Source organism: Tinamus guttatus, unplaced genomic scaffold (genome assembly GCF_059628265.1).
Source record: "Tinamus guttatus ecotype Peru unplaced genomic scaffold, ASM5962826v1 Tinamus_guttatus_pri_ptg000240l, whole genome shotgun sequence".
In the NCBI taxonomy this organism is placed as follows: Eukaryota; Metazoa; Chordata; class Aves; order Tinamiformes; family Tinamidae; genus Tinamus; species Tinamus guttatus.
In genome coordinates this window covers 4,386,017-4,399,021 of record NW_028288774.1, presented here as the reverse complement: position 1 = coordinate 4,399,021, position 13,005 = coordinate 4,386,017, and the positions used below count along the sequence as shown (strand labels likewise).

General features: G+C 44.6%; 1 protein-coding gene across 1 annotated transcript in view; it reads right to left on the bottom strand.

The window, feature by feature from the left end:
• The window catches only part of ABTB2 (ankyrin repeat and BTB domain containing 2), a 109,455-nt gene that overhangs the window by 22,984 nt on the left and 73,466 nt on the right, over positions 1 to 13,005 (bottom strand). Inside the window, exons 2-3 of the mRNA XM_088525772.1 lie at positions 9,716 to 9,862; positions 6,870 to 7,080 (exon numbers count right to left, since the gene is read on the bottom strand). Of these exons, the coding sequence (XP_088381898.1) occupies positions 6,870 to 7,080; positions 9,716 to 9,862 (358 nt within the window). The remainder of the gene's footprint in view (positions 1 to 6,869; positions 7,081 to 9,715; positions 9,863 to 13,005) is intronic.

Sequence of the window (13,005 nt, the reverse complement as noted above, 5' to 3'; positions counted from 1 at the left end):
GGGAAGAGTCTCCTTACTTTCCATCAAGGCTACTCTGTGCCCTTCGGTTTGGTGAACAGTGAGTTTTTTCTTGCAGTTCTGCAGAAAATTTCCATGATCTCTCTTTGCACCACACCCCTGCTCCAGCACAGAGAGATCAGAAGATACCGGCTGCTTTGGAGACGCTCCAGTACCACTACAAATTGCTGACAGACAGTAATATGGGAGAAAGGCTAGACAGTCCCAGGTGCGAGGCACACAGAGCTTCAAAAATATTCAAAAAAAAAAAAAAAGTTGTGCAACATTTGTTTATATAAATAACATAAAGACAGAAAATAAATTAACCCAGAGTAGCTGCAGTACCAGTTTCAGCAGAGCTGCATGAGGATGAATCTGATCCTCAAGGTTTGTGATTAATTTTCTTCACTACTAGCAAAGTATTCCTCAAATTCTACTTTTACCACCTTCAAACTACAAAGAAAAGGTCTATTTAGAAACTTATGCAATTTAACAATAATTCAGTCAACAACGCCAGGCAAACATCGGAATATTACCAGGAACATGGACATAACTACTGTGTATTACCCATTGGCTTTAACTGTACGGCTTCTTTTTATTCGCCTCACATACGCCCCAGCCCTATGGTGCTCAGAGCACACACCCCCGACCCCTCACCACAAAATTAACACATAAACAAGCATTTCAGCACGGATCTCCAATTGCCTTGCAGTTGGGGAATCAGGAACTTCGTACGCAGGAGTCAGTGATGGGGATTTGACTCAACTCTGAAGTAGATAGATGACAAGTGTGTCTGTGTTTTTTCTCGCTAAGACATCAGAGGGTAGATATTATTACTGCAGTATATAGTGGGATGTCACCACACAGAGAAGGTGAAAGTTGTTCGCCACAAGCCCAATAAGGTCACTTACTCCCCTTGCTAAGTGCTATATGTTCTCAGTTCTCAAACTATAGAAGATATCGCTATATTGTGCAGCTGTTTAGCATGGGCTCAGCACATGCATAATCCTGCCTGAGGTCAGGGTCTGGATGGCCAGTGAACATTTAATTTGAGTCAACAGATACTATATGCTGATTGTAGCTACGAAACAAGGCCATTCATTTCATCTGCCTGGTGAACCAATATCTCAAAATCACAACCAAGTCTGCCGTTACCCTGCCTAAGTCTTGAACAGAGGCAAAAATACATGGAAACAGCTTCTCACCACACTGCTGCTGAAGGAATCGGAGCGTATTTGTTTATAGATTCATTAGTAGATTAAGAAAACTATCAAATTAATCTTTCATCAAGAGCAAACAGCACAGGAAACCCAGAATTTTGCTTTTTAAGAAGGGAGACATATTTTTATGCCTGCTCTGGACAAACAGTGCCACAATTGCACAGTTCAATGTAAGGTTTAGTTTTGTTTTCCTTAATCTTAAAACTTCAGATAGATTTAAATAGTTCTGGAAAAAAAAAATCAATGGTATTATTGTACGGGGGTGCAACTGCAACAGCTTTATGGATATATATGTCTTTCTGTAAGCAACCTGTTGACTCACAGGATATTAAAGGTGGATCTAAGTACTGTTCAACATGAATATATGATTATAGTATTGTTGTCTCTCAAGACAAATGCCTGAATCAGTCTCTGCTTTTCTTGTCCATATATTTTATTACACCTATCTGTACACACTGTAAAGCTGGATGTTGCTCTCCAGTGAGAATGGACTTCTTAAACTACAGGCCAATACACCAGGGTGCTAGTTCTGGGGAGAAATAGAGGAGCTATTTCATGTGCGCAGGGAGGTAGCGGCAGAGAGAACACAACAGTCTAAGATTTCTCAGGGAAGAGATCCCAGAACCTATTTTATTGCGGAGCTTTTCAAAGACGCACCTCATTGAGTTAAATGTATCAAACTCCCTTCTCGATGAGCCACAATACCAACAGGATATGGCCGTAAAAGAAAAGAATTCAGACAAATATCTGAATTAGGAAAGATAATCACATGGATAAATCTAAAAGGCAGACTATGATATAGCTATTGCACTTAATAAAATTCCATAACCTGCAGTTTCGAAAAGAAAAGGGGGGAAAAAAGCCCCATGACACATCAGTGAGAGTCTGGAAATATCCATCTGGAGAAAACATTTTTCCTTAAAAGCCTTAACTAGCTCTGAAAGTAGCGACACGTCCCGGTGAGGCTGAACACGCGAACAGGCCTCAGCAGCAGGCTGTGCAGGTTACTCCTGGTCGCCCGTCCTGCTCCACCGGGTGGGTGTCCGTGCACAACCACGCTCGACTTTCTGTGGGCAGTTCGTGCTAGTAACCAGGTTGTTAGCATTCTGTTTAAGATGACTTGATATAGCTATATACTTTCTCAGATGAGAAGGATTGTGTGTGATCAAATCCTTCCAATCCAATCCAAAATGGCTTCCACGTCAGAAGCCATTTTAGATGAACATCTAACGTGCCAGACATTTTCTGAACGCAGATGACCTAGAGATCATCAAATAAAAGGTACTAAGCAAGATCAAAATAAGAAATTTAAAAATAAGATGGGGTTGCTACCTTCATTAGGCGGGCACTTTGGTAATTTAGGAATAACCAAAACATGGGGGTTCTCTATTTGTTTCAACCACTGCACGAAACTTCATAGGGAAATGAGCCAGACTGAATTTTAAAAAGTATGACATATAAAATAAGGGCATAACACCACAGCCTCACTAAATCTGGAACTGCTTTAAGTCTTGAGTCTTCAGATCTGACTATTTGAATTTAAGAGTATAAAAGGCTGAGATGTAGAGCTGAGGACCATTGGTTTAAGGGATGCTTGGACAATATTCTGACACTGCATCAGGAATTACTAACTTTGATCCATCTCTGTTTCCAATACAGTGTAAATTTGGATTATTTGCCACACAAGACAAATATCATGTATTTTAGCTAATGTCTGTTTAAATACATCAAGAATACATCATTTGAGCAAATAATGCTCAAATATTGCATGAAAGAGCTACAGTCTTTCTACTGGCAGCATCGGCTGCATTTCCCATCCTTCTCCAATAAATAATATTTTAGAGCAGGCATTGCTGGAAAGAGACCACAGAAAAAGGCACCAGTAGTGGCTGCTCAGCTCCTACCTGCTGCCCAGCTAACGCAGCGCAGGAGAGTAGGCACTGATCCATCTCTTCTGCATGGCCCTACTGAAGAATGTGGTTTGTGCTTCCTTATTCATGGATTCCTGATCACAGGAGGTGACAGATGTAATGAGAGAACTGTTGTCTGAAGGAAGAAAATTTTAGGTCCCTTTTGAACTTCGTAGATAAAAGCACCTGAAAGCAGAGGGACTGACAGCCTTTCTGAAGGACTTCAGAGCAGCAAGGCACAAAGCAAGCGATTCTAGGCTCCTCTACACTCCTGCCCAAAACAGACTCCTCGAGGAAGCAGCAAGATCTGAGGAAGCATTCCAGGCCCCTATGCCTGAAAAAGAAAATAGAGATTTTTCTTCTCATTATGAGGTGGCCCCCTGTGCAGTTGTAGTTGGCTTTCTACAGTGTACACAGCTTTTCCAGATTGAAAGCAGTGAATTTCTGTCAAACTGGGAAGTCCCAGATTTTACTGTTGGCTGGCCAACATCATTCAGCTTTGGTATTTTACTATCGTTTTACTGGATTTTCAATGTCAGAGTCAGATGGATACAGTCTGTCTGCTCCCATTGATGCAAACTGTTTTACACTCACTGACATTTGGAATACAATAATGCATTAGCAAGCTCGGACAATGTGTATAGCTTGGCATGCCTGCAACTTGGATAGCTCAGAAAGCTCTGACATTACTGATCTGCAGAAACTGATGTGGGGCAAGCCCAAAATTACTCTAGAACGTTCTACAGATCAACATTCCTGCAGGCTGTTACCGTTTTAGTTGCCCTAGTGTTTAGCATGGATAAGATCCACAGCTTTACGTGAGTTTGAGCTGGCCCTGCTCATCGGGGTGCCTTGCATACCTAGCTGTAAGTGTGTGCATACAACCTGCTGCTGCTCACAAGCTTGGCTAGGTGTTTAAAAGGCCTTTCTGGCAGCCCAGGCCTCACAGTATGCAGTAGAGATGGTTTCAAAACTCAAATTCTGTACTTGCCTTAATGTTGGAGGGGAACATACTGAAGATCTTCCAGATTTTACATTGCTGTCACTCACAGCACTTGGCATTGCAGCATGACATGCAGAAAACAGACAATACAAGGTGGAATAGATAATAGGTTGTCAGATGTCCAGATGTATCTAACAACTGCAATTTCCACTGCAGCAACCTGGATCACAGATCTCCCCAAAAATCAGGATAGGGTTTTTACCATTTTGCAGGTCTGCTAGTCATCCCCCTTTTTGCAAAGCTTCAGATCGTTATTCAGTACCAGCAGATTTATACGGCAGCCTCGGAAGTGAAGCAGGATAGGTCAGGTGCGACCATCCTTGTTTGTGAGTGAGATTTTTTCAGGTGAAAATAAACTGGGATTGCAGTGCACATCACAAGCATATTCCAGAGAGAACATATACGCGCAGCAGAGCAATGTAGAGTTTGCAGCTGATTTAGCACAGCTCAGAAAAGGATAAAATACCTGTCTGCTCAGCTTTGCCAAGCCAGGGTAGGTGATTCAGTGCCCTCATCTATCACGCCATGAGTCTGGTATCCTACATGTAGCCTCAGCTGTCTTCTCTCTTGAGCTAGGAAAGAGTAAACAACCTCCCATATAAAGTGCTCCTAGCAATATGCAGCCCACTGGCTATGCTAAATAATATGGATAGAGCTGATTGGGCAGTATTAATTTAATTCCTAGATTCCATAAACTTTTCAAAACCAATTGTTTAACCTGATAGTCCTCATGTTCTGATTTTTTCCCTAATGTTTTTGCTCTATTTTAGCATATCCCCTTTCATTTCCTTTACAGCTAAGTATTGGTCAGAAAAAAAACAGCAGAAGTTTCCCTTACAACAGCTGTTAGGGGAATCCAGTACTGACTTTAAAAGAAAATAGAACTGTAGCCTGCTTTTTAAGAAAAGTTCAATGAACAGAGCAAGAAGATTGTTTGGGAGCATTTGGAGAGATAACTGCACTTGTGATTTAACTTATTATCCTCACTGTATGAGACAAGTAGCTTCAGTAAAGTATCACACTGAGAGCATATTGAAAAGAATGCAAACCAAAAGGAAAGCTTAACCTACATTTCTGATACAAACTGCCTATGAGCCTTAACCCTGCAACTGTGACAGCTAGTGGCACATGGCACTTAACAGGAGCTGGCCCCATAAAAACTCTTTTTGTGCAGCGTGCAAATATAAATAAAAGATAAACAGTATTGTGCTAGGACTGCTGGAGGTAGCCACATAGACCAGTCATGGAAAATGTGAAGGCAGAAAAGGCAACTTAATTGTGACCCTTTTGTATGTTTTTCCTTATCAATCACAGAATCATCTAGCTTTCCTTAGCCTAAAGTAACTCACCAAAATTGAAGTTTTATAGGTGTGTTTTGTCCAGTCCATTCTTCTACACTCTGGCCTGGAAATTCAGCTTAAAAGAAGACAGTTCAGTCCAGTTTTACTGTCATGGGGTCTCCTCGTTCCTGACTAGCGGGCTTTGGCTATGAAGCCACCATCCACGTCCCCAGTGCAGAATGCAGCTGTAACAGGCACTCAGGCCTGCTGACCCCAGGCAACGGGCTGCCGCTTTATACCAACTTTAAAAGCAAGGGCCAAGTGCACTAAAGCTGAAGAAGGTAAGAAGAAACACGTAATTTAGAACCCCACAGAAAAGCTTTTTACCCGCTCACCTGTGCGACAAGCACCCTGCCTTCTTGTTTTGAGCATGCAGCCTCCACCACAGGCTTCAACACCTCACTACACAGTGACACTTCCCAAACGCAGTCATCTGCCTGCTATCCAGCAGACTAAAGGAAACCCAAAGAGTAAGCTAGCATAAATATTATAACATATTAGTCAGAAACCAGAATTGCCATTCAAGTAAAACCTCTGAAATAAACACAAAAACAGGTTTTTATTTCAAACTGGGGGAATCCCAACCGTCCTGAAAGGTTTGGGCCCCTCACAACACAAGTGCAGGGCAGCTGGCTTATCCATCGGCCTTGGAGCTACCGAGCACGACAACGGGGTCTGCCTGACCCATCAAGGAACTCAACTTGTGGCCAGGGCTCCGAGGCTCTCAGCTCCCACCAGTCAGGCAGACTGCCAAGGAGCTGGGCAGGAAGGAAACTGGGGAGGTTTCTAACAAAAAAAAAAATACCCTGCTGGAAAATTTCCAACGAGTTCTAATAATGGCCCTACTTTTAGAGTCAGGTATGACGCTGGCAGAAAGTAGGGTGATCCACTGAATATTCTATTTAGTTATTGGCTTCACATACAAATTTCTTTATATACCAGACATATAACATCAACTGAAGTAATCCTTAAGAAAAATGGTTGTAAATTCCTCCAAAATTCTCTGGAGCAAATGACGTGCTTCTTACCAAGAATGATGGCAATCATTAATTGGAGCTATTCAGAAGGTAGCATTTTCTTTGGTAAGGTCTCTACTGCTTTAGGCAACCACATGTACTTTTGGCAGCGTCTCTAGACGAGCCTTGTTGGCAACACACAGTATATGCCTCGCTTGGAAAGACTGTATGAAAAAACAGCTCACTTTCCAGTTCCAATTCCAAGGCTTCATAAACTTGGCAAGGCTGACAATGTAGTCTGGCCTGACTGCAGGAATAACTGATGCCTTGTGGGTAGCATCCTGCAAAACTACCCGAGATGCTCATGCACACGCAGTTACTCTACAAAACGAGACCTCCTTAGCACAGCTTTCTGAGCACTAGCAGTTGCCCATGCTACGTACCGTTCGTTATTGAGGGTCATTCTTGGAGGGTCAAGGTTGGGGTTCTCCATGGATTCCATCTGTGGACAGCGTAGGAAGTAGTAGAGGGTGTGGAGAGCATCAGGAGACCAGGAGATGGGCTGCTGCTGCCGCGTTTGCCGAACGGGGCTCATGCCCGGGCGCAGGGTGTTGAGGCACTGCATGTGGTGCATTGCTCGCGATACCAAATCGCCTGCAGAGAGAGCGCAAAAGCGTCACTTGGCTATTCATCGCGATACTTTAAAACACACTTTTTCAGCTAAATAAAATCTCTGACAGCTCAGAGAACTGCCCTTTGTGTGCAAATATTTTTTATACTCCACTAAGCCAACAGCTGCCCTCAAGTTGCCTCTTTGCAGGCTATTATAAGGAAAATTTAACTTTCTTTCAAAGGACAAGTTATTAGTTGGAAAATGCAGAACTAAACACCTCTCAATCACCATGCTATCATAATGGTAGATTTACAAGTGTTTTCTCCATCCTGTTTCAATGTCATCTTTCTCCTCTTTTCAATCATGTGCTACCAGTTTCTTGTCTGCCTCAAAAGAACTACTGAGAGCTTTATAAAGTGGTTGTTGCCTGCGCTGGGAGAATAGTGTATGCAGTGCAAAGCAAGTGGCACCAATACAAACACTCTGCTCTGGTCTCCAGCTACACCATTTTATGTTTGTGAGATTGCTATCCTTTCTTTCTAAAGTGTTACCAGTTTCTATCCTCCTAACCAGGTAGCTAGGGTAGATTAAGGGTGTTATGTGCAGTGTAGAAACCTCTTCTTCTAGGGGTCTGCTGCTTTCATTCTCACTTTAGCTGCAGGTTTCTCCAGAATAACCTTACTGTCTTATTAGAAAGCCTGTCTTACCATGCCTATTGACACAAGCGATGCCAAGAATCTGCCCGGAGCCTTAAAGGCTTCACGGTGCAGGGGCTTTCTGAGCTGCTCAGTGCTTGCTGTCTTTGAACTCCAGCAAAGCTGTCTCTGTGCCCGAGTACCTGCGGCTCAGGGGAAGGAGGAGGCCTGGGTTACACGATTTCTCCAAGGAAAGGACTGCAAAGCTGCAGCGACTACGAGGCAGCTGCTATGCAGGGAGCCTTTAGTCACACAGGGCTGGCGTTTGTGTAAGGAGCTTGCTCTGGGCACACCCTGTTTGCTCTCCTTTTGTTGTGGTGCATCGTAAACCCTACGCGAGCTTTGCAGCGAAGGCGTCAGACACGACATCTTTACGCAGTGTGGCTGCCATCCCGCTGGTGGGGATGACTATTATAGATCGCTATACATAGCTGGGGTCTGTTTTTTCCTTGGGAGAATCCTCTGTTGCTTTATGTTCTGCAGCCCCCTGAAAGTCTCACAGGAAACATTGCTCCATTGTGTCCCACAGCCACAATACTGGGAAAGGATGGGACTGAAATAGTCACCCCCATCTCCAAACTGGTTCCTGAGAGAGTGCCCTGAACTTACCATGTGAAATATGAATTATTTCCACCTCCCTCTGAAAAACTGTCTGTTCATGTATGTCTAATGGCAAGAGACAAGCAATCTCCAGGTGACTCCGTGGCGTACTGGTGTTACACAGGTTAGGAAGAAACCTCTACAAAGCTACTGTGAGTCTAAACACTGCAACATCGTTAGTGGTTCAGATAGCCGGAGTGCTAAAATTTCAGTTTGCAACATAAAACCACACCACTTTACCATGTATAGTAAATCCAGCTTAAGGACCCACTTTGAAATGGAAAAACCTTCTAATATTTCTGCCTTTCTACCTTGTTAGCTCCCAAATCTTCCTCTAAAATCCCAAAATTTTACAAGGATACCATGAAACCTCTAGCATGGGTACCCACACAGAAGCCTGCATGATTACAAAAGACATGCATCTGGAATTTAAATTTCCAGCACAGAATAAAGTTCCTTCTCCCTTGTACACTCACTCACTCCATTTCCTTGGCAATGTGCAGTAACTTTTCAAATAAATAAATAAATAAATAGATCTGTAGGCAACTGTATCAGGAAATCTATTCACTAGATATAATGACCAGAAGCAGAGCCAAAGCAGGGACTGGGAAGAGAGAGAGGAAGCTGTATTCAATCACAGCCCCATGCTACAAATGTTCTCTTGTGCTCCAGGATAAATAGAGGTGTGTTAAAGGATTTTGAAAACCTTAAATTGAGGCAGGTTGCAAAATAAATGGCAAAACTCACAAACTCCTTGCTGGCCCCTGACATTCATTAGCATTCAGATGGCAGAGTAATGCCAGCAGCAATGTTGCAAGGATGAAGTGGACCAGGAAAACACAAATCATTCTTGTTTACCTTAAAGGAGCTTTATAAGTAGTCTAGGTCTGGAGCGTTTTATTTGGTCAGCATTAAAAACGAAATGTTGACAGGAGTTTTTGTTACTGAGCTGCTGTTAGGTATTTTTTGCGCAGTTGCCATTACGTAACCGAATAGCTTTCCCTTGAGTATCCTGCGCCCTGGACTTTTCCGCCGCAGAACCACTAAAGGAGAAGCCTTGCAGCGGCCCGAGGGAGGTGTCACTGCTCCGTTCCATCACGGCACAGAAAACCTCCGCACGTACCCAGGCAGAAGCACCCGTCTTCCCTTGGCACCAGTACCACTACATACCACAGGGCTAGAAAAACCACATCTTAAAAATCTCCAAGGTGAATTAAAGTAATGAAACAGCCTGATTTTCATAAACGGCGCCATCAGACAATCAAATCTTGCGCAACGTTGGCCAAACACTGCTCGCACTGTAAACACGGGCAGCACTCCCACTGCCCTCGGTAGCGCGGGACCAGCTCTCCCGCCCCGGCCCGGCGACAGCCCCACTCACTCAGTTCGGAGATGCTTCCCACGCAGGTTGCCAGCAGGGCCTGCTCGAGGGTCCGGAGCTCCAGCTGGGCATAGGCGTCCGCGCGCCCGTCGCCGCACGCGGCGCCGTCGTGGTAGGGGCTGAAGGAGGCGGGCAGGGACAGCACACCTGGGGGGAGAGCAGAGAGCAGGTCAGCACGGAACGGCGGGAGCGGGAACGCGAGGGGAGACTCCAGCCTGGCTCCTTGATCGGTCAGCAGGCTCGAGCTCTCCAGAACGGTTCAAACAAATCAAAGAGCGCTGTAAATGCTGTTGGAACGAGGGAAGCGGGGCAACTGGGCTCGAGGGAGTAACGCTGGTTGTTTCTACAGCCTGTAAAAACTAGAAACAAATTACACTTGAGATAAAACTACATGAAAAGCTTCAGTGGAGTCTCTGATACTGTTTATATAAAAACTTGGCTGTGCGCACGCAGGTTGCTTTTGAGCAGCTGTATGCAGATTGCTAGATATAAGAGGCTGATTTTTAGGGGTGGGAGATAACCTCAAGTCCATCAAAGGTAAAGAGTAGCTGCAGTCTTTGCAGCTCTGAAAATAAGACCACGGGTTATGCCAATGCTTTGAACCTGTGTGCAGTTTCAAATGTGTAGATTGTGGTTTCTGCATGTGTGAACCTCTGGTTGTGCCAAACTACGCCTACAAGTTTTGAGGTTGACTACATTTTCACCTCCATAAATGACACCCACTTTGCTCAGAGAGTTAGATTAGAAAGGTAATTATATTGCACACATGTATTCACCACATCCTCTCCTTCCGTCCTTCAGGATATGTCGAGCCATTCTGTTGTTCCTTTTTTTTCCCCCAAACATGAGCCTTAATGCATAGTCATTGAATCGTGCTAGTGACATGCAAACAGACTGACAGTTGTGACCAGGATCCCTGCTCACTTGGTGCACATCCTTACAACCCCTTCTGCATCGCTAACAGATTAGAGGCTGTTTGTGTGAGCTGGGTATGAGCAAAGACCGAGGGCACTACAAAAACCTGACATACAGTTATTAGGAAAGCTGCCACCAAAAGGGGCAGAGCCACTTGCCTCCCCTTGGCCATGCTTTCCATGACTTATTTTTTTCCAGATGGGGAGCACGGATATGTGACCGAGGCTGGGGCTACCACTTTTTAAATCACGAGTCTATCGCCCAATCCCAGCAATACCGCCCAAGCCTGATCTTTTTCTGATTCCCACCAGGACTCCTGGAATCCACATCTTCCCGTTCTCCTCGCCCGCCCCAGCCTCTCCTGCTATTTTTAACCTCCATGAGCACGCAGGCATCCAACACAGTTCAGTTCAGACCTGCATTACCTTCCCCTCCCTGCTCCGTGCTGGATGCGGAAATTATCCGTTCGTGCTGCAGTGACCTCCTGTCACTTAGGTGCTGTGAACTCTTGTCAAACCCACCCGCCAGCTGAACGGCAGCACCCTGGGAAAGACCTTTGTTCCTTTGTCTCGACGCTTTCTTTTGAAATTTTAGACTGAATCGATCTCTTCTACCCTTTTCACATCCTCTCCACATCCTGCTTGGTGGCAAAGCCAAGGATTACATCAAAAACTTCCTGCACGTTTTGAGGATAAGAGAACGATTTACCATGTTGTGCTTCTTCACTGTACGTTACTGTTAGCTAATGGAGAAGACTCTGCCAACCCCCTCTGTAACCTGAATAATTAGGAAGCTGAGGCTTGAAGAGCTACCAGGAGGGATACATGCAAACCCAAAAAGTTGCTAAATACACTGCAGCCTCCAATGCAGAGCCCAGGCCACTTCCTTTGCCATGTTAATGCCACAAAAAGATGTTTTAAGACATATGGATTGAATTTATGACAGAGGGAGAATGAAAATAGACTGATCATCAGAAGTTTCAAATGGAGGCACATAGCTCTACAGAAGTGAAATAAGAAACTGGCAGTTACATTAAGAAACCAGGCGGGAGGGAAAAAAATGAAGCGCACATTTCCTTTGCCAGTCAGCTTCAGTTGGTTCTGTTTTCTCACGGGGAACTAAAAATATGTAAAGATCTGCAGAATAATGTAAATTGGCGCACAAACAAAACGACACTTTCTCAGCTTTTCAGCTAACAGTCTGCCAGGTGTTGTGGGTAAAAGGAAGCAGTTGATTCATTCACTTTTGGAAAAATTGCCCATACAGGATAGCAGTGGATAAGACTTATGTTCGCATCTGTCCCGATACAGCTAGGGATATCCCCTGTGAAGGAGTGGGAAATAAGGAAGTTACTGAGGCCCCAGCCACGTGCCAAAACTCAGTGATGTCAGTGGGGATTTTCCCACAGATTGCAAAGGGTTCGAGCCAGGCCCCCCACATGTACCGTGTCCCCAAGGGCCGCTGCGTGTGGCAGGGTTGGGTAGGTAGGAGCAGGCCCGGCCATGGGGAATCGCCCCTCTCCTCACGTCAAACCGACTGCGAGGAGTCATGAAATCACCCTTCTCCTCACGTCAAACCGACTGCGAGGAGTCATGAAATCACCCTTCTCCTCACGTCAAACCGACTGCGAGGAGTCATGAAATCACCCTTCTCCTCACGTCAAACCGACTGCGAGGAGTCCTGAAGGGCAGCAAAGCCGTCACCTGCACCCAGCGGCGGGGCCTGCTCTCCTCCCGACCAGGCCGGGAAATGGCGACGTTATAAACTGTGGGGGTAATTTCTATTTCTCGTTGACGTTCACATCTCTGTATTTTTACATTTGTGGCAACGCTGGATTTAATTAAGGTTAACTGAATAAGCAAGGCTATAATTGAAATAAATCAATTCATGTCCAAACACTTTCTTTCTGTTTGAAAGCACGTTAAAACCGTTCATTTATTTCCTGAAGCTTAAGAATGTGTTTTCCCCCACAGAACAACAAAGTGCAGCAACACCTAATCAGAGTGCAGCAGCAGGCCCCTCAGGCACGTATAGCACTGTCCTTAAAATGCTTTCTCTGAGGTAGGTTACGTTGTGTGCCACACACTTACCCCTGCATGTACCTGTCACTTTGGTCACCTTTTTATTGTTATTATTATTATTATCTAAGAAGTTAGGTAGGAGATTCAAGTCTATGTGAAGTTAGTGAGGGTCCATCCATTTTCATGTAGCTTAGCTCAAGTCCCCTCTCCGGGCCGGTGCAAGGTGACACCACGTAGCAGCCCAATTGAAAGCACATTTATAGCACTGTGATCAAGCCATGGCTGGCTAACAGTTTGTTTCCACAGCCTTTGAAATAGCAGCTGGAAAAAAAAAAACATATTTATTCTATTCAG